This window comes from Festucalex cinctus, chromosome 9, assembly GCF_051991245.1.
Source record: "Festucalex cinctus isolate MCC-2025b chromosome 9, RoL_Fcin_1.0, whole genome shotgun sequence".
In the NCBI taxonomy this organism is placed as follows: Eukaryota; Metazoa; Chordata; class Actinopteri; order Syngnathiformes; family Syngnathidae; genus Festucalex; species Festucalex cinctus.
In genome coordinates this window covers 19,911,712-19,937,750 of record NC_135419.1, presented here as the reverse complement: position 1 = coordinate 19,937,750, position 26,039 = coordinate 19,911,712, and the positions used below count along the sequence as shown (strand labels likewise).

Here is a 26,039-nt window from a genome sequence, read left to right as displayed (position 1 = left end):
GCAAAGTCCAAGCTCGAATTTATGTTTTACGTGTTCACATTTCAGTGAATGTCAACTAATATGATTTTTCATCTAAAAAAAAAAAGAAAAAAAAAAAAAAGAAAAAAGAAAAAAAAAGTCCATTCTGCTACAAACTGACCTTTATGGTACAGTCGAGTTGAGCTGCTGACAAGTCTTTAGTGGAACATTCGAATGCTGCCCTCACCTGATAGAAACAGAAACTGCACCAAACAGCATGGGAAAAAAAAAGAAAAAGAAATAATAATTCATCAGCATGAACAACGCACTTTGAGGTTTAGTCTGCCAGTAAAAAATAAAAAACAAAAATAAAAAAAATAAAAAGTCATATGTACATATGGAGTGAGGGGAAGCACACATCCAACTTCGTAAGCGCGACAACACCATGTGGAAAACATCTGTGGAGCTTTTTTTTTTTTTTTTTTTTTTTTTTTTTTTAACAAACTTGAAGTCAAACACATTTGGAGCTTGCCAACATTACGAGTCAAAACACTTTTTTTTCGTACTGTACAAACCTGCATGAGAAATTTCAAGTCAAATACTCACATATGGATGGAGTGACGTAAGTGTCACACACGTAATCCTTTGTAGCTTGATGACAGCGCCGCCTTGTGGAAAACGTCTACATTGCAACTGACTTTTTTTTTGGGAGTGTGAGAAATTTCAACTCAAACAAAACACGCCAAAGAGTTGACATGGATTTATTCAGTGCTGGTAAGTGTATACAATGAGTATAAATCGGAATGGGCAGGTATGGAAATTTCATATCCTGGATAGCCAATTGAAGGTCCTTGCACTAGTATGTCCTTTGACCTCACTAGTAAGACAATTGGACGCACCAGTAGAATGACAAGGGCACACTTGTCGAACAACTGTCTTACTAGTAATGTTTTATTTTTGTGACCATGACTAGTGCCACCTTTGTCCTACCAGTCGGCATTTTCCACACACACTATTAGTGACAATAAATGCTCAAACGGCTTTAAGGTCCCTGTACTAGTATGTTGTTTGTCCTCACTAGTAGGACAGTTACATGCCACTAGTCAGGCAAAACTGCGCACTAACTGACTACTAGTGACATAATTCTACATGTTAACATCCAGCACTTCACTAATAGCAGAGGCGACTCTAGGATCACAGGTTTAGGGATGTTATAACAACATTTTGGTGGTGCTTATACCAAATTTGTCATACTAGTGTAAAGAAATATTCAGAACTTGAAAAAAAAAAAGTTACTTATACGAAGGTCGTTGTACTAGTGCGCTGAATTGTTTTTCCAATAAAGCCAAAGTGTACTAGTGCATGTACCTTGCACTGGATATCAAGGATAGTGACCAACTGCTCCACTGTGGAGGACAGTGTTGCACCTGACGTGGCCTGTAGGTGTCAGTAATGAGTGGCAGCAAACGTTTTGAGGTTTTATTTGGACTTGCTTTGCGCCGCTTCAGCCGCCGCCTCGGCTGCCGCCGCAGCCGCGTCTGCCGCCAATTTCTCTTCTCGCTGCTCCATGAACACTTTGTACTCATCGGCGGACAGGCTGGACACAAGCGGAAAAAAAGAAGGATGAGACCAGGCTTGTTTTTTTTTTTTGGTTTGTTTTTTCCTTGGCAAGAGAAACGACTGCAGATAAGGTTTGTTGCGTCATCAATCTTCACAATAAACAATGTTCACATCCTGCACACTTAAAAAAAAGAAGTTTGAAGGTGGAAACAATTCAACAAATTAATCTGGTTCATTTTGTGTCAAATGTATGACTCTTGAAAATTTACACATTTATTGATATTGTTGCGGTGACAGTAAGTGAAAAATAAGTTGGATAATTGTGCTGTTATAATGAAATAAAATGAAATTAATAATTACATTAAAATAACCTTTCCTTATTTTGTGTGATATTGCAATTAATTTATTTTTAAAAACGATTTGTATACTAGACTAAGTGCAATTTCTGCAGAAATTGCGTGGGAATGCTGAAAGCTGAATGCTAATAGCTGAATGCTAATAAAGTAAATAGAAAGATAAATTCTGTGAAAATTACAAAGTAACTATTAATAATAATAATAATCATAATACTAACAATAAGAATCGTGGGAATGCTGAAAGCCTTCCCAATTATTGGGGGGGGATCTCATAAATATAAAACTTGATTCTTGTAACAATAAGACTAATTTTGAAAATGGAGAACATTTTAGTCCAAAATATACAGATTTATTCTCCCAATATCAATATACCTTTTTATTATATTCTCATAACATTGTGACTAATCTAAAAAATGTAAATAAATAAATAATTAAGTTCTTGAAAATGAACAAGATTTTCTAAAAAATGTTACCGTCATTCACCAATCGTTTTCAAATCAATAAGGGATTATTCTTGGAAATATATTAATTTAGTCTCACAAAATTTTGACATTGGTTTGGAAAATATGACTTATACAAAAAAATATAGTTAAAAAAAAAATGAAAATATGCAACTATTCCTATATCTAAAAAAAAATCTAGTGTATTTTTGTAATAGAACTAATTTAGAAATTTTCATTTTTTTCCTGATAACATTATAACTTTAGAGTGAAAATTAGTTTTTAATTGAAACATTACACTTCATTTCTTGTAATATAATTACCTAAAAAAATAGTCTACATTTTATCTTGAGAATATATTACTTTATCTCAGACCACTATTTAAAGTTCAAAATATTGCTACTGTTGTAGTATTATTTTCAAAGAAATATTTATTTCGAAGCTTTGGTGGCGATTGGGCGTCGTCGGCGCCACTTACTGGTTGACCACCTTGATGCCCAGCGAGCGCGCCGAGCCCACGATGCTCTTGACCACGTTCTCCAGAGACATGTTGCGCAACTTGAAGCAATCGTCTTCCGCTTTCACGCGGGCGATCTCGTAGACGGCTCGCACAGACACCAAGCCCGCCGTCTCGTGACCTTCAAACAGAATCAACATGGCAAGCTTCACGGTACGATCCGACTCGTTTCCACTTCAAATGTTGTTTTTATGGAAGCGGGATTCATCGGGTCAGGACTGGAAAAGCACAAGTTTGCCAAATAGATTTTGGGTGGTCACAGGGCAGTATCGACTTTCCACCAGTAGAGGGCGCTATTTGACTATAAAATCATCCTGAGTGGCTTGGAAACTATGGAGGACCAAAACTGCCAAAATTCTAAATAAATAAATGACTAAATAAATAACAAAAAATGACTAAAAGTAAAAATAAAAATGGATATAAAAAAAATTATATAAAAAAAATATATAAATGGAAATAAAAAGTGATATATACACACACACACACACACACACACATATATATATATATATATATACATATATATATATATTATCTCAAATATCGTCAATTTAGTCGACTAAAATTGCTTTTTATTTTCGTCGACTAAAAATGGATTAAAACTAAAATACGATCAGATGACTAAATTATGACTACAATTTTTTGTATCGAATATTGTCAATTTATATTTTTTATATCTTATTTATATCTATTTTTCAATTTATATATATATATTTTTTAAAGCGACTATCGTCAATTTATATTTTTTTATATTTTATTTATATTTATTTTTCAATTTATATATATTTTTTATATTGAATATAATCCATTTAATTGACTAAAATTGCTCTTTTTTTTCATCAACTAAAATTGGATTCAAACTAAAATACAATCAGATGACTACATGATGACTAAAACTTGAATTAATTTTATTCAAAAGACTATAATTAACACTACGTTAAAATTTCTTCTCAAAATTAACACTGCTCTATATGCAGTTTTTTTCTCATCAATCTCTGGTGGGTCTCGAACACATCCCGCTACAAAAAAAAAAAAAAAAAAAAAAAAAAAGTATTTCCCCCGTTGCAGAAGCTCCCCAGCGGGGTATGGAGCTGGCTCTTAGAAGTCAACATCTGAACGCAGGCCGGAGAACGAGCCGAGGAGGGATTAGGCATTCTCTTTACGGGAAAGCTGAGAGTCCGTCGGACTTGCCACAAAGTGTGAAAGCTCGCAAGGGGCCAGGTAAGCACGAGGCAGACGTCTCACCTGTCTTTCCGGCTCCTTTGGTGATGCCCGCCGCTTGCTTGAGGAAGTAGGAGACGGTGGGCCGTCCGATGTGAAGGTCGTACGTCCTGTCGGGCTGCCAACGCAAAAAAAAGTTTGCATCACTCAACATTACACAGATTGCGCAAAACAAATCAAAGCCTTTCTCATGCCTGAGAGAAAAAAACTACAAAAAACGTCTTCAAAGTCAGTCAAACTTCAAGAAGGTACGCTTTGGAGCCTCAAGCAGGAATGACGAACAACTCGACAAAAAAGTCCTTTTGAAGCTTGACTACACTCAACTTGGAGTTTAGCTGCTACAGCCTTCATAATATTGTCAGCTGAAAATACAAATTGAAATCTTTTTCCAATATTGCGAGGGAAACCTTCAAGACCACCATATACATATATAGTCAGCCTTCCCATATGGTTTAAACGTTTATTTTACGCAAGTTTTAATTTGTTGACGTGTTTAAAGGTGTAAAAAAGACAAAAAACAAAATATACTTTATTGAAACTGCCACTATCGATCGAACCCACAACCTCTGGGGTTGGGAGACAACTACTCTACCACTGAGCCATGCCACCCAAAAATGTAATGTAATGTTCATATACAAGTCTACTGGTCAACGAGGGCTGGAAAATATGGCAATAAATAAATAAATAAATAAATAAATAAATAAATAAATAAATAAATAAATAAATAATTTTAATTGATTTTAATCGAATAAACCCAACAAACATTTACATTTTTCATATATTCAAAAATCATTCTTGTGCAAAATGTTCAGACAACTATAACAAAAATTTTAATTTAGTTTTATTTCTAGTCTTTTGACTAAAATGTATTCAAGTTTTAGTCATCATGTAGTCATCTGATTGTTTTTTAGTTTGAATCCAATTTTAATGAAAATAAAGAGCAATTTTAGTCAATTAAATTGACGATATTCGATATAATAAAGAGCAATTTTAGTCGATTAAATTGACGATATTCGGTACAAAAAGTTGTCACCATTTAGTCATCCGATTGGATTGTATTTTAGTTTTAATCAAATTTTAGTCGATGGAAAAAAAGAGCAATTTTAGTTGACTAAATTGACGATATTTGATATAAAACAATATATAAATTGGAAAAAAAACCAAATAAAATAAAAAATATAATTTGACGATAGTCAATTTAAAAAAATATATATAAATTGAAAAAAGATATAAATAAAATATAAAAAATTGACGATAGACGATATTTTACTTCAGTATACATTTCAACTTTTCTACAGAAAATGATAACACACCTATTTGTAACTGTAGTTTAACACGCAAGACACATTTAATACAATGGTGTCTTTATTAATTGTTTTCCTGAAACATGTTGACAATAATAAAACTTAGTTTTCACCTAAATAAAAAAAATGTGCATAATTGCTTGAGCTTAATCTTAAAGCTGCACAATGAATGTAAACATATATTAAGAACAACAATTTTGAATAATCCAGAAGACAAGAATGTATTCATTTATTTGCACCTCCATTTCACGAATCAACTAATTTTCAATTATTTTACAAAATAACGAATTATTTGAATAAATTTGATTTATTGGCCATTACTATGATCAACCAATATGTGTTTTGGCGTTTACTCTGCCAAATATTTGTATGTATTTCCCAACTCTCAGTCCCACCACTAAGAACGCTAAAAAACAACAAATCAACGTTCATATGTGCTTTTCAAAATTCAACAAAATCTAGCAAAGTTTTCAGTGTGTGCGACAATTTTTTTTTTCATGTAGCTATATTTCTTTTAAGAATATGATTACACATAAATATCCAAATTTTGCTCATGATGATAATCGCATTACATCTCAAATATCGACAAGAATTCTTTATCCAATTGCTTGCCAAAATGTAAACAAATAAAAAGTCCATTTGAATTTGTGGCGACGACTGCTGTGAAAAGAGTCATTAAAACCAGCAAACAGTTGATTCATGTAAATGTCGCCTCCCACGCCGTCTCAACATGACTCCGCGCTGACACGCCGACATCGCGTTTGTATGTTCTCCCAAAGAAACGACGCCTGCGCACGTTTGTTTGTGATGATGATGAAAAAGGCGCAGCGAGCGCCAGCCGATTCCCCACACTTTTTAACGGTTGTTGACGAGTTTCATCGCTGAAGTTGGAACATCGTCGCGAGATGTCCGAGGATTTCCAATTTTGCGGTTTTAGCGCACTCACTGCCGTGGACGTTTTGATTCATAAAAAATGGAAGCCAAGCGTTTATCGCCGCTGACGTTTGCGTTTGGTGTGGAAGAGGGTCTCAAGTCTTGTCTGTAAAATTCTTACTTTTGCAAACCACTACCATAACTAACAGATCCCTGTAGATGGCGGGAGCGGCAAGTTAGCATCACTCATGCTACATTTCTTAGTCGAATGTGCAAATAAATGAGTATTTTGCCGGCAAAAGCCCGTTTCTCGTTCATTTACAATTGGAGATCACACTTAAAAGGGATGCTTGCTTGACCCATTGAGCCATTTCCAGCAGTAAAAAAATATATAATATTTTCTCTATAATTAATGTGGTAACTTCATGATTTTCCATGTACTGATGATGACATCACCTGTGCTGAGGAAGTAGGTGACGGCCAATCATGGTGCACCTGTTTTCTGAGCTTTGGTCAGTAAACTGAGCCACGATTGGTCATTACCTACTTCCTCAGGACAGGTGATGTCATCATTGGTCGACAGCAAGTCTAAAAATTATTTTTTAAAGGTATTAATTGTACGTGGAAAATCATAACAAATAAATTTGACAATTTTATTATTTTTTCATGTATAATGAAAACAAGGGATGCACGATAATGCTATTTTCATTTGTCGGCCACCGATATCGTGCATCCCTAATTAAAACCTTTAAAAACACAATTTCCCCACTTGCTGTTGACTGATCAGAAATCAGGTAACGACCAATCACGGCTCACCTGGTTACTGGGTGTGGTCATGTGACATTTGCAAACTGAGCCATGATATGTTACCTGAGCACCTGAGATAGAATTTTCAATCAACAGCGTGGATAAATTTGTTTAAATCTATTAAAATATGAACTTTTTATTTCTGAAAATGGCTAAAAACGTGGAAAAAAATATTTACGTCCAGGACACTGGTCTGCTTGGAAAAACAAAAACAAAACATTTTCTCTGCTTGTGGATCCTTTGGCATAGCAAGAATTACCAAAAAGATGGAAAAGTTAGAAAAAAAAGCAACAACTTTTTTTTGGTTGTAGTTTTGTCCCAAACAGCAATATTCTGTGGTTCTAGAAAGATGAGTCAAAATGCGGAAATGCGCTTTGAAAAGCGTTACCAGTCAATAAGTTGAACTAAAGTGAGTTAGTGCAATTGCATGGAAATTGAGACAAGATCAGCATTATTTCAATAAACTGACATTTTGTGACATATTTCCTTGTTGGTTGTTCCATGAGATTGGCTCAATCAAGTGTGGAAATCACTGAAAATCCTGACGTCACCTGTAGGTGGCAGTGTTGGGCTTTAAGTCGAGCACACGTGGCTGGATGTGGAAATTTGAGGTGGGAGGGTGTCAAGTCAAATAATGAGTGGTGATATGAGAGTGAGGGGTGGGAGGGGGGCAAAGAACAAGCTCTTTTCACTCATGGCCGTGTCTCGCTGGCACTTAATGCTGCTTGACTGCGCCTTCCTGCGGGTATTGCTTCATTAATGAATGCAAATGAAAAAAAAAAAAAAAGAAAAGGCGAGTATGAATAATGGAGGCGCTCGGTAAATGTTCTTCAGCTGGCGGAATTAAGCGACGCCGCGGGTGGGCGGGACGCCAAACGAGGTCGAGCCGAGTTTGGAGGACGCACACGTGCGCGCGTGCACTCGTACCTTCACGTTGATCTTGATTGGAAGAGGGATGCCTTCCTTCAGCTCTTTGGTTTGCTCGTTGAAGTCCTTGCAGAACTGACCGATGGGGATTCCTCTCTGGAGGACGAAAAAAAAAAAAAAAAAAAAGGTCAAATTTGACAGCAATATAAATAGACTCAATGTCATTCTTTCACCATGAAATTTGATGAATAATTTATCAATTAATTGACAAGTAATCAATTATCAAATTAACTAATTCACTCCCAGCTATTTTCACTGAAGCAACTGGATTTTGACTGCTTTTGCAAGGCCCACAGAATATTGGGTTCTATTGCTATAAAAACATGGAACCTACCAAAAGAAACATTAGTCTCTTCTTTCTTGAAGAAAAAAAAATGTACATTTGTATCTGTTTCCGTTTTGCAGCAATTAGCATTAGAATAGCTAAGTTTCATCATTATTCACATTCCTGGTGAAAACACTGACAAAAGAGCTTTTTGCAACATGGCTGATCTCTTATACTCTGCTGCCACCTGCTGGCCTTTTTTGTACCATTGCTTTAAGCGACCTCTTCAGGTCAGAAGCTGCATCAAAGCCTTCTATATGCTCCTATAGCATAAAAAAACAACAACAACAACATAAAAAAAACAAATACGTTTTTGGTAGGGAAAAACAAAGTATCAAAAAAACGTATTTATACGTTTTTTGTTTTGTTTTAATGAGTTAATTGACTATTTTAATAATGAAGTCATGGTTTTGAGCCATATTGGGGGCCAAATCATCTGATTTAAGCCTCTCAACAGCAATTATTCTCTGTTTTCTGTCGTCCTTCATGAAAAGCGGACTGATTATCTTTATGGTTAAATGAACATTTACAAACATCTGCTTTTACTTTTGGAAAACAATGACTGAACCAGTAAAGAAATCTTTTTTTCTTTTCAAAAAAAGTTTGCGAGTACATCACTCCCTCTTGTGTGACATTGTTTAGTTATTGTCGGAAAGATATAAAATGTGATCATACGTTCAATTTATGACACTACCTAAGCTGACTTGTTTTTTTAATTCAAAAACTAATATTTTAACAATGATTAATATAAATAATATTCTCTCATTTGCTCCTCAAAACGTATAAATACGTTTGTTTTCTTTAAGTTTAAGTGTCCCAAAGACTTTTTTTTTTTTTTTTTATGCTAGAGCATACAGAAGTCTTTGATGCAGCCGCTCAACTGCAAAGAACGTTAGAAGAAATGGTAGTTATTACACAGCAGGTGGCAGTTGAGTATAAGAGATCAACCAGGGCCATATTGGAAAAAAGCTCAATTACTCACAATTCTAAACAGATTTCTGAAAATTGATTAAACTTAGCTATAAATGGCTGGGAGCGAATGAGTTATTAAAAATTATTATTATATAATATATAAATAATATATTTTTAAACTGAAGTTTTCCCTAAATTCAAAAAGAAGTGGTGCAAAACATGAAAAATGCCTCCCCGCTAAAACTCTGATAAAGAATTCATCATCCATTAATTAATGTCAGACAAGGCTAATTAATACGTTTGGAAAAGATTCAACAAATTTGCTATTATTATGAAGACATTTTTTGAACTGACCTGGAACATTTTATAATTATCCTGCACGTACGAAAACTGAACAAAATGGATGCATGATGCTCGCGTCTGCCCAAGGCCGGCGTCATCCATCAATCACAAACCCAACCGACGGCTTTGACGCACACACCCCCGCACGCGCGCACACATACGAGTAGCTGATGTGCACATGACGGCTGCGTTTGCATATATGTCATCAGTCAAGTGTGTGTGTGTGCGCGTCATTCCAGTGGCTGACACGTTTATAATGGATATAAGGCCCCCTTGTTCAATTCATCGTGGAATGCCCGTTAACATGTGTGTGCGTGTGTCAGCGGCTTGCACGGGCGCCTGCAGCCACACACGGCGGAGTGATGAATGAGCCTCTCGTCGTGCGGCCCAAAACGCAAAATGGATGACTGACGTCAAGTCAACATGTGACAACCTACTCCTCGACACTAGTGTTCATTTGGTCAACAAAAACAAAACAAAAATCATTTCATCAACTCTGGCGTTCATTTTATCCGTCATTTTGAAATTTAGTCGCAATTTTAGTCCAGTTTTGATTAGGGGTGGGAACCTGTGGGTACCTCACGATACGAATATGCGATACAAGGCTCACGATAACGATTATCTCACGGTATGACAATACAGGGATGATCGATATATTGCTCAGGTAATAAATCCACGATAATCTACGATAAAACTAATAATAATAATAATAATACATAATTAAAAATAATAAAATAAATAATAATTAAATAAATAATCAATCAATAAAATAATAAATAAATAATTTAAGTACATAATATATAAATATACACACATATATAAATATATATATATATATATATATATATATATATATATATGTATATATATATGTATATATATATAATGAATAATAATAATAATAAGAAGAAGAATAAATTAATACAATTAAAAATATAATTAAATAATATAAATGAATAATGAATAAAAATACAATTAATAATCAATCAAAAAATGAATAATAATAATAATAAAATAATTAATAAATAATAAATAAGTAATAATAAAAATAATATAAATATAATATAAATAGATAATGTCCATCAATTTTAGTCCCGTTTTTATTACGTGAAGTACATTTTCGTCTCGTCTTCATTAGTTGACAAAAATGCATAATGATTTAGTCCCAGTTATTGTTTATTAATTAATGTGTTAGTCTAGTCTAGTCTTGTTTTCGTCTGGTGAAAAATGTGTGTTGACAAAATTGTTTTTGCTTAGTTTCCATTGACGAAATTAACACTAGTCAACACACATTTTTCACCGGACTAAAGCCCAATTCACACTGGCTACAGAATGGACGCAGTGCGTTTTCCGAACGGCGGCCGTTCGGACGCTGCAAGAATAGAACGCATTCAAGTCAATTCACACAAGCTGCGGTGCGGAACGACTGCAGCGATGCGGAAGGTTTCCACAAGCGTTCTATTATTTCCAGACCCCGCATGCGGAATTTCATTAAGTTGAAGAAATGACACGAGCCGCACAGGAAGTCGGGCGTCTCGCATCAAGGTAAATCCAATAAATTTCAAAATAAAACCGTTTGCGAACTCGTTTCTTTTTTGGGGGGGAGGGAAGCTAGCTAGCTACATAACATGACATGAGTCGGACATTTAAGACAAAAAATGAGCTCAGAATAACTTAAACATGACAAAATAACACTGTTTAAAGACAAAACGTACTTATCCTTGGTAGAACAGCCACGGTACAAGTCCCAGAAATAATGTCCAAAAAGCATATTGATGTGAAAACAGGCAAGAGTGGCTATTGCTTACAAATAGGACTATATACACGGTTGTTATCGTGTGAACTCAACTCTCCAGCGTGAACAGACGCGACACGCAACGCACGCGGTGTGAATTGCAGAAGCTGTACGGAAAACGTACAGTGTCCTTTGTGCAGCCAGTGTGGATTGGGCTTAAAACTAGACTAAAACCCTCATGAATAAACAATAAGCAGGACTAAATAAGTCCGCATTTTCGTCGACTAATGAAGACGAGACGAAAATGTCTTTCACTTAATAAAAACTGGACTCAAATCTATCAACATTTTTGTTCATGAACAAAAACAAGACCAAAATTATATGATTTTGTAAAATATTGTCTGATGATCTGTCACGTCTGTGACACTGTCATATGACATACAGCACAAACATGGGACAGACAGCAGGTGGATTCACGGTGAAAGGTTTAAAACAAAAACAAAAACAAAAAAAAAGTATGGTAATAATAAAAATAAAAAAAAAAAAAAGTAAAAAAGTATGGTAATAATAAAAATACTACTACTACTACTACTACTACTACTACTAATAATAATAATAATAATAATAGGGCGGCATGGTGACTGACTGTTTAGCACGTCCGCCTCCCAGTACTAAAGACTCGGGTTCGAGTCCAGGCTCCGGCCTTCCTGGGTGGAGTTTGTTCTCCCCATGTCTGCGTGGGTCTTCTCCGGGTACTCCGGTCTCCTCCCACATTCCAAAGACATGCATGGCAGGTTAATTGGGTGCTCCGAATTATCCCTAGGTGTGCTTGTGAGTGTGGATGGTTGTTTGTCTCTTTGTGCCCTGCGATTGGCTGGCGACCAGTTCAGGGTGTCCAAAGCCAGCTGAGATAGGCTCCAGCACCCCCCTTGACCCTTGTGAGGAATAAGCGGTCAAGAAAATGGATGGATGGATGAATAACGATAATAATAATAATAATTTAAAAATAAAAAATAAAAATACAATAAAACAAAAAAATAAAATTAAATTAAAAAACTATATATATAGTAATAATGCATCATGAATCCAACGGCTAAAACGTTCCAACAATAATGTTAATGCGACTGCTAACTTACTAGCGCATAGCATGTAGCCATATTCGCAACTGTAATTGGGTGTCAAGTTGTTTTTCATCAAAAAGATGAGAACAAATTTAATGTGAAATAGTTTTAGTTCCGAAAAGGTTCGATATAAACTGCTGAGAAAAAATATTCAGGGGTAAAAATGATTGTTCTGACTAAAACGTTGACAGTTTTTGTTGAGTGAATAAAATGACGTTTTCGTGGAGTATAAAATAAAGACTAAAATTCTAGATTTATAGTCGACTAAAAATTGTCTAAATAAAAACGGGATGAGGTTGACTAACTATGATAAAAAAATTAACAAACGTGACTGAAATTGGACTAACAGAGTAAATTTAAAAACTGCAGACAAAATTAACACTACTCGCCACACGCACAAATTCAGCAAACAATTACGACTGCAATTGAAATTGGCCTTCACCCGGCGTCACCCCATCCGGCAGTTCTGCCATCCATCCCCAACGGACTGATTGAAACATTCATTTCCCAGATGAGGAAAAAAAAAAAAAGTTTAATGGAGCCACCTTCCGCCTCTTAATCGCGGATCTGATGAAAAGTCAGTCATCCCGAGACGTTGCGCGATGACGCCGTTCGTTTGAGGTTAATGGGCTAGAAAGTTCTCTCAAGTGCACTTGAACGCTTGAAAAGCACCTTATGAATGATAATAATGGGTCCGTAATATCACCTTTATTGGACACTACTGATACTGTACGGGCAGACATCAGGAAAAGGAAGAACATTTTGGATTGCAACATTGCGCAAGACCTAAACGATTCTGTAAAGTGTCAGGGAACATTTTTCTTTCTTTTTTTTTGCCGTACTAGAGCAAAGTGTAATTGCACATCCACTACAGTAGGTGGCAGTGGCGCGCTCACTGTCAGAGAGTGCGGATATTGCATTAGGTCATCTGTTGAGGTGCACTTTCAACAATTTTATCGATAATTGATACTATTTATAGTTGCCGTGTTGAGTTGGGGGCAGGTGGCGTGAAGTATTTTCTTCTTCCTTTAGGGGGCGTAAAAATAAATAATTGAGTGGCACTGATTTAAGCAAAAGTAAGAGTATAGACTGCAATGTACTTAAGTGGAAAAGTCGTTAAAAACACACATCAATAACTAATTAATTATTAACTCATTCTTTCGCAGCCATTTTGACTGAAGCAACCCCCTTCGCTCTCGGCTGTTTGACTGGATTTTAACTGATTTTCAAGGCCAACAGAATATTGTGTTCTATTGCTATACAAACACGGAACCTTCCAAAAGAAAGATCAAAGTCTCTTCTTTCATCATGAAAAAAAGTATATTTGTATCTGATTCCGTTTTGCAGCAATTAGCATTAGAATATAGTTTAAGTTTCATCGATATTCACATTTCTGGTGAAAACACTGTTAAAAACAGCTTGTTGCAACAGGGCTGATCTCTTATACTCTGATGCCACCTGATGGTTGTTTATGGGAATAACTATAATTATATAGTATATGAATATGAAAATTGTACATGTGAGTATGTGTAAATGATTTAGATAGATATTATGGTATATGTTTAGGAAATTTATGCATATATGTTTTTGGCAAATGTGAATATGTTTAAGTGCACTTGTGTATATATATAACTTGGTTTATATATTTCATTTTAATAATAGTAAATTAGAATTGTATTAATAATGAAATAAGTTTAAATATATTTAGTAAAAGGGGTAGGACTAGATAAGTTTCTAACTTCTTCCTACTGCCTTTTGAACATGTAAGTTATGATTGATTGAATGATTATTTTATTGGGATTTTCTTCTCTTTTGATTGTTGTTGTTTTTTTTTCTTATCTCTGCTGTTCATCTGTTTATATGTTCAATAAATTAAATTTAAAAAAAAAAATACAAAATTAATTGCTTTAAGCCACATCATGTCAAAAGCTGCATTGAAGCCTTCTGTATGCTCTAGTTTACAAAAAAAACAAAACAAAACAAAAACATAAAAACGTGTAAATTAGTTTTTGGGAGTGAAGGATGTATGAAAATACGTATTTACACGTTTTTGGGCTTGAATTAGTTAAATTAATCAACAGCTATTTTGACAATAGGTTTGTTTAGATTCTAAACAATGAATAATCTCTAAACATTAGCAACCATGTTTAATTGAAAATAGCTTCAATTGTGGCAATTTCAGCCTCACAACAGTAAATATTCTCCGATTATTGTTGTGTGGCAAGCATTTGCTTTTTTCTTCCGGCCGAAAGTGATAAGATTATACTATGTTGCCACCTGCTGGCTGTTTTTTGTAATAACTAATTGCTTTAAGCCACATCATGATAAAAGCTGCATCAAAGCCTTCTGTAGTATACAAAAAGGTGTAAATACGTTTTTGGGAGTGAAAGACAAAGTATGAAAAAACGTATTGACACGTTTTTGGGTTTGAATGAGTTAAATTAATCAACGGCTATTTTGACAATAGATTTGCTTAGATTCTAAACAATTAACCTATAAACTTTAGCTTGTTTAATTGAAAATAGTGTCAATTGTGGCAATAGCAGCCTCACAACAACAAATATTCTCCGATTTCTGCAGTCATCCATGGAAGCAGACTTCTTATTCTTGTGTGGCAAACATTTGCTTTTAGTTTTGGAACACAACGATGGACAATTTTCTTGGACTTTGTGAATTTTCAGTTGTCAAGTCAAGTCAAGTCAAGTCAAGTCATCTTTATTTGGTGAGTGAGCCTGGATTGGACTTTTGGAAGATTTTTCTTTGGCAATGCGCCATGAATCTTTTTCTGTTTTGCTTTGTGCTCAATAAAGGTTGCGAAACAACGAGGTCACCCACCTATTGTTGTTTTTGGCAGTCGACATGATTCTTTCTTTTCCATCCCGACATTTTTGCAAGAATAAAATGAAATAATAATGACATCCCCCTGGAGGCCTGTTTTGTTTGTTTCTACCTACAACGCATTCCCTGCCGTGCTTATTAAGCGAATTCCCTTGTCAAGCTGACTACCTTGTGCATGTGCCCTTCCCTCCGCATCCTATAAAAGCAACATCACCCGAGTAAACAACAAGCGGGGCGTCTAATTAAAAAAGATCCATATCAAGATGGCGACACGGAGTATGAATGGAAGAAAGCTTGTGGCATTGTCTGACTCCATCACAAGCGACCCTCCTCCCCGTCATCGGGCGTCATCTAATCATCTTGACGCCTCCCTTTACAAAGCCGAGAAAATCTTCTTGCATTATTATTCATCTTTTTGTTCATACTCATAATGTTTACTTTTTTATACAGACGGACTGGCTTTCAATGTCATTACACGTGTGTACTTACAATTAGTGCTGTCACTGTCGAATATTTTTATAATCGATTAATCGACTAATTGGATTCATTTTCATTTTGCATTAAAATGTAGAAGAAAACCAAGCCCCTCCTCCCCACCCATTACTATTTATTAACCGGTGATTGGTGTTTATTTCGTACTTTGTATTTGTATATTGATTAAATAAAAAGGTAAAAGTAAAAACAGATGTTTGCAAATGTCTTGTTTCGATTAAACAGAATATAAACAATCTTCTTTTACGAAGAACTACAGAAATCAGCGAACAATTGATGATTGATATGCTGAAATCAGAGGATTTGGACAATTTTTAAATCAAGAAACGGCTCCAAAAGATTACTCGATTGTTAACTCAGTCAATCCCAAAAAGGGGTAAAAACATTATTTTTAAACACTTTGTCCTTTCCTCCCAAAACGTTTACACGTTTTGTTTTGTTATGTTTTTTTAATGCAAGAGCATACATAAGGCTTTGCTGCAGCTTCTGACATGAAGAGGTCGCTTAAAGCAAAGGTAGTTATTACATAAAACGGCCAGCAGGTGGCAGCAGAGTGTAAGAGATCATGTTGCAACAAGCTCTTTTTGAAAATGTTTTCAACAGGTTTGTGAATAACGATGAAACTTAGCTATATTCTAATTCTAATTGCTACAAATCGGAAACAGATACAAATATATATTTTTTTTTTCCCTGATGAAATAAGAGACACTAATCTTTCTTTTGGTAGGTTCAATGTTTTTATAGCAATAGAACACAATATTCTGTGGGCCTTGCAAAATCAGTCAAAATCCAGTGAAGCGAAGGGGGTTGCTTCAGTGAAGATGGCTGCGAGAGAATGAGTTAAAATAATTGTTGGTTAATTTGACTTGACGATTAATCGATTAACTGACAGCTCTAGTTACAAGAGACAGCTTTCTGTTCTTTTCTATTCTATTTTGTAGCTACATGATTATTTTTCAATGCGTTACAAATCTCATCTGTCTCTGATGTGGATATTTTTTACATATGACCGCAACACTCAAAATTGCCGTGAGCTCCCCACAAAGAAATTCAGCCAACTGCAGTCACGACAAAAAAAAAAAAAAAAAAGCGCGAGATCTGTCGCAAGCGCTCGTTCAAAAGGCAGCAGATGGCAAGCATGTCAAGAAATTGCGCTTCAAGGTTTTGACTCTTGCGCTTTTCTTATCGCATTTATTGAAGTGGCAAAAGCCACGACGGCTAAAAAAAAAGAAAAACTCGCCTCACCGCCTTCAAGTATCTAATCATCCCGCGGGGCTCCAGCTGCTGGATAAATCCTCTCCGCACGAGTGCGCCGTCTCGGGGAGAAAAATGGCCGCGACCCGTCACGGGAAAGCGAGGCCTCGCACAATGGCCGCTTGACAAGGACAACAAGGTTGCGGCCCAGCGTCTTTAAAAATAAATAAATAAATAAATAAATAAATAAATAAATAAATAAATAAATAAATAAATAAAAAGGACCTTGGGGGATTTAACGTCAATCTCGTAAAGATGTTTCCTCGCCATTAAATTTACCGGCAACGACGTTGAGTAATGGCTTTGTGACGTGTTGGCGATCTTCACGGTCCCGCCTTTTTTTTGTTCCTCGCAATTAGACTTATGAAATTACATTCCAAAAATGGGCCTGTTTGATTGGACCTTTCCGGCAAATTCTCTGCTAATCTTTTTTTTGTGTGAAAAAGGAATATAAACAAATTAGAGCTGTCAAAATTAATAAACAATTTATTGATGATCAAATTACGCAACATCTATTTTAATAAACGAATAATTGTTTGGATCTATTTTTTTTTAATTTCAAATGATCCAAATCCTCCAAATTTCAGCATATCAACAGTAATTGTTCACTGATTTCTGTAGTCCTTCATAAAAGACTGATTATCTTCCGAGATTCACATACTCATCATTATTTAGCTGAAAAGATGAAAACACGAATATAAACGTCAGTGGCAGTAAACGGTTGGAATCCAGTTGATGAATTGAAAACGTCCATGACAGTCAATGAGTTCCCACGCGGCAGAGAGAATAATATACCCGCAAGTATTTTGGTATGTGTTGCTACCCATGTGTGTTGAAATAGTTGTTGTTTGACGGTTTATAATTACCAAAACATCTACGCTAATTGCCGTTAGCCTGTTTATCGTGTTTCACATTATAGGTTAGCATGAAGTGAGCAAACTTTGTCTCTGTTCAACTTTTTGATGTAAGAACGTATTAAACAAAAACAAAAAAGCACTTAAACACAAACTTGGTGAAGCAGATTTTAGCTGTTATGCTGCACATAAATGTAATAAATTTCCAACAGAAACTTAGTCAAACCCAAGTATAAATGCTTCAGTTTTTTTTTTTTTTTTTTTTAAATCAATTGCATTTTATGGTCTTTTGGTAATGTAAGTAACCTACTTTTAATATTACACTTTAATGTTTGCCCTTTTACGCTATTTTCTTTACATTATTTGGAGTATTTATTGGTTGTTTTGTTTTTTTTTCTGTTAATTATCACATTTTTGGCTTGATGAGATGTTTACAATGATAATTATGGCAATGGAAATGTTTGTCTTGAATGTTGAGACGATGTGTGCCCATTTATGTTGTTTATTTATTTATTTATTTTGTATGCGTTTTTTTTTAATGCTGGTTTTTTTAAATGTAAATAATGACTGTTTATGGATGTTTACAGATATTTTAGCTGTTAAATAAAAAGGGCGGGAGGAAAAAGAAACCTACTTTTATTTCTTTACATTGAAATGTTTTTTTTTTTTTAATCTTCTGTTACTTTAATGTTGTTCATGTACATTTTTTTTCTGTACCCTCTCAATGTCGTTAGCTGGTGTGTTTTTCAATGCTTTTTTTGATGTTGAGTTTAGTTCAGGGATTAACTGGCACAAAACAAATCGGCCCTGGCATTTTGTCTTGGACCTGCCAGCCCAGCCTGGCCCGACTTTTGCCTACCACGTAAGTTCTGCCAACTGATGTTTATTGATGACGTTTCACTTTGCTATCTATATTCGAAAATTGATTAATGGACTGGTCCCTTTAAATTGTGGGCCAGTTTCTTGGGCTACAAAAAAAAATCATTGCATGGGCCCCAAAAGAGGCCGGTCCCACCGGGCATCGGCCCTGTATGCCAGATGGCCAGTCCAGCCCTGGTTGAGTTGCTTCGTGTATGAAACGTGCTAGAGAAATAAAGCCGCCTTTCCTTTCCTTTCCTTTCCTTTCCTTTCCTTTAAAAATCTGCGCTATAGTCAACTACTTGATTGGATCGTCCAGCAAATTCTCTCTAGTCTTTTTCTTGACACTTTCCTCGGGTTGTTAATGTGATTGGCCTTTCGGCTTCAGGAAGCCCTTTTAACAAGACGACGCACTCAAGTGGCGCGGCGTTTGGACAAGTGGGGGGTGGGGTGTTACTGGCGGAGGCTTCTCAGAGGGCGACCCGAGAGGAACCGCCGAGGTGCGGCCAAGTAAGCCGGCCAAGTGTCAACATTTGAACAATTAACGGCCGTTTGTTTGAGCGAGCTGAGCAGCACGGTGGCGAGGGAAGGGGGAGGGGGCGGGGCCAGTTTCCAGTCAACGTGCCGGGCTATGTTTATGCATGAACGCCGCCGCCTCATTTCAAGCTGACAGGACGATCCGTCGAGGAAGTGGATGCGAGCGCATTATTAAGCTGGCGGGGAGAGAGAGAGCTGACGAAGGGGAAAAAACGTTGCGGCCCGGTCCAGGTGTCGCAGGTGTTGTCCGCATGGCAGCCAAAAAGGTGAGCGGCAAAACAAAATTGCCTGAGAGACTGCAAGGAGATGGGAGCGAATAGGTCAGCCAGGCCGGGGATGTATTGTGCTTATGGAAGCGTAGCAAACACGGAGATAAAGGGCACGCATGCGCGTGGAGCGGGATTAATTGCCCCTGGCAGACGAGGACGGGGGAATAATTGTCCCCCCGTGTAGGCGACATGGAGCGCTGCGGCGTCGCGTTAAAGGACTCGGGAAGTTGGTGGGAGGCCAGGGTCATTAAAACCCTTCGAAGGGTAACACTCATTCATTACCTTCGTTACCTTGTACATTTCATTGGCCTCGGATCCGATTAGTGGTGAGGAGACATGGACAGCAAAGGGACATTTCTAATGCTCCAAACAACAAAAGCGGCATTCAAATTAGGGGTGGGAATCTCTGGGTACCTCACGATACGATACAATACGATACGATACGATACGATACAAGGCTCACGATATCGATTATCTCACGATATGACAATATCGCCATTATCGATATATTGGTCAGGTAATAAATCCACGATAATTGACGATAAAATGACAAGACAAACTAATGGTTTCTTTTTGTACCATCACTGAAACACAATATTAAAACTGGTGCCTCCACACTGAGTACTTTAAGTTTTTTTTGTTTTTTTTTTAAACAAATAAAAACGTCTTCTTAACAGAGACAACTTTGTCAACAAATTTGTCTCTTTCTGAAACACTATTGTCATGCAACATATCAGTCAGTTGCAAAGTCAATTGTTTCATTTTATAAACTGTGACAAATTTTGTGTAACACTAGAAAAGCAAATAAATAAAATTACTTAAAGGGATACTTGACTCATTGAGCCATTTTCAGCAGTAAAAAGTTAATATTTTGTCTATAATTAATGTGGTAACCATTATTTTTCATGTACAATTAATACCTTTAAAAAGTATTTTTTCTACTTGCTGTCGACTGTTGATGACATCACCTGTGCTGAGGAATCATGGCTCAGTTTACAGACCAAACCCAGAAAACAGGTGAGCCATGATTGGCCGTTATCTACTTCCTCAGCAACAGGTGATGTCATCATCAATCAACAGCAAGTAGAAAAAATACTTTTTAAAGGTATTAATTGTACATGAAAAATAATGAAGTTATCAAATTCATTCTGGACAAAATCTGAACTTTTCAACTGCTGAAAATGGTTCAATGAGTCAAGTATCCCTTTAAATATTAAATTCAATTAAATCAACAATATTCCTCAGAAATTGTGTGCTTCAAAAGTCAAAACAAAATATGTTTCAAAATGTAAAAATTGAAGATATAATACACAATTTTCAGAGAAACGTATGCAAAACTGAGTCACTTGCTGGACAGACAAACACAAGTAAAAGTAAGCTGATGAGTCTTCTTCGCCTGAAACTTCCGTAAATTTCCCTGCCACTCTTATGAGGCACTCCCCCCAGTGGCCCGCCAAGTAATTGTTCAATGAGTCATGAACAATGGAGCCTTATAGTGGCTGAATATTAACTACAAATATTGCAATACTTGGCGTAGGTGTATCGATAATCTAGTGGGAGACCAAGTATCACGATTTATCGCGATATCAATATATCGTCACACTCCTCATCCAAATATGGTCAATTTATTATTTCTTTTTCCCAAAAATCTAAGCTATTGGTCTGTACTCACATCAACATTAGCTTCAGAGCAAATATATGGACACACAAGATTGAAAGTTGGGATGTTTGTTTATGAATAATAATGAGGTCAGCTACATTTCAGTAAGCCTGTTTTGTTGAGAAAAAAAAAAAAAAAAGATCGATATAATGCATTGGTGCAGAAGGAACTGAAGGTAAATGCGCGCAGATTTATTTATGCCCATTAAACGAAATAGCCAGCTCAGCAATTGATTAATCGCATCACTCGTGGCTCAAAAATCTTTGAAAAAAGTTTGGGAAGATGATGTAATACAGTTGCAGAAAAGTCATTTTGGAGACGCACGGAAGATTCCACTACAATGCTTGTGCTCTCAAGTTGCATTACTTTAAAAGTCTATTCCGGGAGGAGGCCAAGTATGGCCAACCAAGCATTCACATCAAAGTATCCTGTAATATTTGCTGCATTAATTGATTTAAAAAAAATGTTCATGTAATCTTAATTAATTTAAGTATCATAAACCATTTTTGGTAAAATAAAATAAAAAAACAGATGTATTAACTGAATAATAGGTTAACTCATTCAAACCCAAAAACACAATGGGTTTTTTTATGCAATAGCATAACATGACATGAAGAGGTGGCTTAAAGCAATGGTAGTTATTACCAAAAATGGCCAGCAAGTGGCAGCAGAGTATAAGACATCAGCCAGGGACACGTTGCAACAAGCTCTTTTTGCCAGTGTTTTCACCAGGAATATGAATATTGCTGAAACTTAGCTATATTCTAATGCTAATTGCTGCAAAATGGAAACAGATACAAATATAGTTTTTTTCCTGATGAAAGAAGAGACTCCACATGGACACAAACATGGACCAAAGAAAGATTAGAATCTTTGTTTGGTCCATGTTTTATAGCAATAGAACACAATATTCTGTCTGCCTTGGAAAATAAGTCCAAATCCAGCAAAAGAGCCGGAAGCGAAAGGGGGTTTCTTCTGTGAAAATGGCTGCCAGTCAATGAGTTAAGATTATATCTTAATTATAGTATTTTAAAATATTCTAAATATGAATTAACTAGCCTTTATTACTAAAATAAACTATTTATTTTATATATAAAATCAAATGTTTGCCCACCCCTGGGCAGTTTTGTTTATTGGGTAGTATTTCTCTCAACTGCACTATTTGGATGCTACAGTAGATTTTATTTATTTATTTTTTGTCCAATCAGAATTCAGTCTCTATGTGTTGCCATGTGACTCTGATCTGTCACGTTGGCTTATGTAACCTCCATTATACGGTATTTAGCTATTCAACTGCTTCTCTAAGCAATTACATTTCAAATTTGCCCTCACAGGTCAGAGTGCTGACCCTTGATGATGTCAGCATTTTTCTGTCCTCTGATTGGCTGGTAAAATAATCACCAAGCGAAACACACATGCACACATTGATACGTTTTATAATCAGCTCCTCTGGTGAGTTTGATTTATTCTATTTCTTTAAGTTTATGTCACGTCACCAGAAAAAAAATATTGCAAACTGCTCCAGATGACGCATGTGACACACTCGTATGCTATTATATTGCATTTTTGTATAGCCTGAAGGCCCAGGTAGGTAGCAAATGTTTTGATCACAATCTGCCTTGGCCAGCGCATCATCATCCAGCTGATTAGCTCTCATGCTAAGAGCCAACAGACGGCGCCGCTCGCAGAACAAAACTAATTCCAGTTCACTCTGGACTCGCCTTTTACCCGATTTTCCACCCTGGAAATTGGAAGCTCTGTCTCAAAAAGTCTCCGCGGCGCTCTGCAGTCAGTTGTGATGAAGCTGGTGAACAGGTTAAGCAGATTAAGCGCAAACCCCGTGGCTAAGTTTTTTTAAAGCGGCAAAACAAAGAGACTCCACAAGTTGTTTTTTTACGCTTGAAAAACAAAGTTGCATAAAAGTCAACATAAGCAAGAAGCGTGTCGGTCAAGAAGACAGCGACGAATGTCCTGTTTGGTTGGATGGCGGTCGGGTGGAGGAAAAGAAAATGGATGGCATGGCCGCACCCAAAGATTCCATTTTCAACTCCATTAGGTCTCCCACACAGTGTTGTGCTTCTGGCCCACCTCACATGATTCATCACGTGTTCAGGCTGCAGCGCCCACCAAGACAAGCTGCCTGAAGAACGGCAGACAGCTGAAGCTCAACGCTGGCCGAGAGGGAGAAGAAAAACGACAACAATAAACAGCAGCATGTGAGCTTTTGGTGCAAATATTATGTTATAATTTTTGGGATCACCACAGATGTCTTTTGATAAAGTCGGCTGCAACAAGTTTTGCTTTGACAAGTGTTCCTTTGACCAATCAACAAGCGCCCTGACATTATGAGGATGAATCTGAAATCTGGAACATTACAGGAACATTGCGAATGTCGTCTTCTCCTTCATCGGCGTCGTCTTTCATCTTTAATCTTTTGTTGTCGTCTTCTTCTTCTTCGTCGCCATCGTTGTCTTCTTCATCGTTGTCGTCTTCTTCTTCTTCGTCGCCATCGTTGTCTTCTTCATCGTCGTCGTCTTCTTCGTCATCGTCGTCTTCTTTGTCGTCGTTGTCTTGGTCATCTTCGTCTTCATCGTTGTCTTAAGCCTGGTTCACACGGCAGGAGAATTGGCCTGATTTTAGCCCCGAATTTCCCCTCCCGACAATCGTAAGGACGCGCCGAGACGCAAGCGATAATCTTCACAGATAATCCTGCCATGTGAATTGTCACCATACACGGCGCCTCCCGATATCGGCGCTCGGAAGGACCCCCGACTTGAAATCGGGCATATCCAACATGTTGAATTTTTTGGCCCGATTTCGCTCCGCGCAGCAGATTGACAGTGACGTGCAGCCAATCAGAAAGCGAGCCAGCGAGGAAGCAAGCCGGTGGGGAATCCAAAATCAAAACAGTCATGACGCAGCAGAAAGTCCGTGCTGGCGCTATTACACTCTTTTGATTTTATATTTTTTAAATTAATTATTATTATTTATTTATTTTTTTTATACACGCACACACATTCTCCACAAGTAAACGTGGTCTCCAGGTGGGACGCCAACGCGCGTCGCCAGCACCGAGCCGAGGGCAAGCGATGTCTCGCCAGTGCCAATTTACACTCCTGTAAACAACACCTTTTCTTTTTATGCCGCTTTTTCGGCTGAAAACCAGGATCGACTCATGTTGACAACTCGGAAGCCACGTTTAATCTCGAGAGGTTTTGCGAAACTTCCCGTCACATTCTTGAATGAACTCGGCTCGTGTGGAGTGTGTTGATTGTGCAGTGTGGCCGCACACCACACGCGGTACGTTCAAAACGGGAACTCCCGTGATTTTTTCTCTTCACGTGTGGTGTCTGTCAAAGATTGGAAATCGTCCGACAGTTTTAAAATCTTGCCGTGTGAACCAGGCTTTAGTCGTCGTCTTCTTCGCCGTCATCTACGTCTTTTTCGCCGTCTTCTTCGTCTTCATCGTCGCCTTCGTCTTGTTCGTCATCATCGTCGTCTTCTTCTTCGTCTGTCATCGTCGTATTCCTCTTTTACATCATCGTCTTCATTGTCGTCGTCATCTTCGCCAACTTGGTCATCTTTATCTTCACCCTCTCCGTTGTCATCGTCGTCTTCATCTTTTTCGTCGTTGCCTTCATTGTCGCCGTCATCTTCACCGTCATTTTCTTTGTTATCGTGTTCATCTTCATCATCATCTTCATCGTCGTCGTCATCGTTTTCTTCGTCGTCGTCTACTTCTTCGTCGTCATCTTCTTCGTCGTCATCTTCTTGGTCGTCTTCTTCGTCGTCTTTGTTGTCGTCTTTGTCTTCTTCATCGCCGCCTTCTTCATCTTCATTATCTTTGTCGCTATTGTTGTCTTCTATGTCGTCATTTCTGTTCATGTCGTCTTCTTCGTCATCTTCTTTATCGTTGTTGTCTCCGTCTTTTTCGTCATTGTCTTTGTCTTCTTCTTCATTGTCATGTTCGTCTTCTTTGTCATCGTCATCTTCATTGTCGTCGTCTTCTTCGCTGTCGTATGTCTTCTTCGTCGCAGCCTTCTTCTTTGTCTGTCATCTTTGTCGCCATTGTTGTCTTCTTCGTCGTCATGTTTGTCTTCTTGTCGTCTTCTTCTTTGTCGTTGTCTCCGTCTTTTTCAATGTCTTCATCTTCTTTGTTGTCATCGTCGTCTTTTTCTTCTTCGTCATTTTCGTCTTCTTCGTTGTCTTCGTCATCTTCGTGGTCTTTGTTGTCGTCGTCTTTGTCTTCTTTTTCATTGCCGCCTTCTTCTTCGTCTGCGTCATCTTCGCCGCCGCCTTCTTCTTCTTGTAGTTTCTTGGTGATTGGCAAAAGGCTTCACACTAATGATTGTGAAAGTTCTGGGCAGATTAGACTGACATGGCAACAAAGAGGCCGAAAAAAAAAAAGTATCTCACATCTACAATCTGTAAACAGTGCCCGTCTTGTGCATTTTCTCATTACATGTTAGCATCAAGCTAGTGCACTTTGATGCCCAGTTGGGTTGTTTTATAATGCATGTCATTTTTGCTCACAAGTAAAAATACATAAATAAATAAAAATCAGTCAAAAGAAGGAAAACATCTTGAAAAATTCCAATCGGTGGCGTTCCCAGCATCCACCGCCTTGCTTCTCGCCGTTGACGGAGATCAAGGATGCAGGTGTGACCTTCAACCACACCCAAGAGGGGCGGAAAATGGCGGAGCGGCGTCAGTACAGACGAGTGGGGGGGGAACAACATACCCTCACAATCACAAGTGTGAGAAATGAAAGCGTGGCATCGCGTCCACAGGCCAACGGCGAGCGTTGCTCCTGAATGTGACAAGGAAGATGAGTCACCGTCCCCCTTTTTCACACCGCTCTGATTAAAGGTCAGTCTAA

The 26,039-nt window shown here is 37.2% G+C and overlaps 1 protein-coding gene across 2 annotated transcripts in view; it reads right to left on the bottom strand.

Annotated features, from left to right (window-relative positions):
• Nucleotides 1-703: 703 nt before the first annotated feature.
• Nucleotides 704-26,039, bottom strand: part of mrpl11 (mitochondrial ribosomal protein L11) — a 97,616-nt gene continuing 72,280 nt past the window's right edge. For both annotated transcript variants that reach the window (XM_077532124.1, XM_077532125.1), the window contains 4 exons: nt 7,964-8,059; nt 4,077-4,170; nt 2,793-2,952; nt 704-1,555 (listed from right to left, as the gene is read on the bottom strand). In XM_077532124.1, the coding sequence (XP_077388250.1) occupies nt 1,438-1,555; nt 2,793-2,952; nt 4,077-4,170; nt 7,964-8,059 (468 nt within the window). In that variant the 3' untranslated portion in view covers nt 704-1,437. The remainder of the gene's footprint in view (nt 1,556-2,792; nt 2,953-4,076; nt 4,171-7,963; nt 8,060-26,039) is intronic.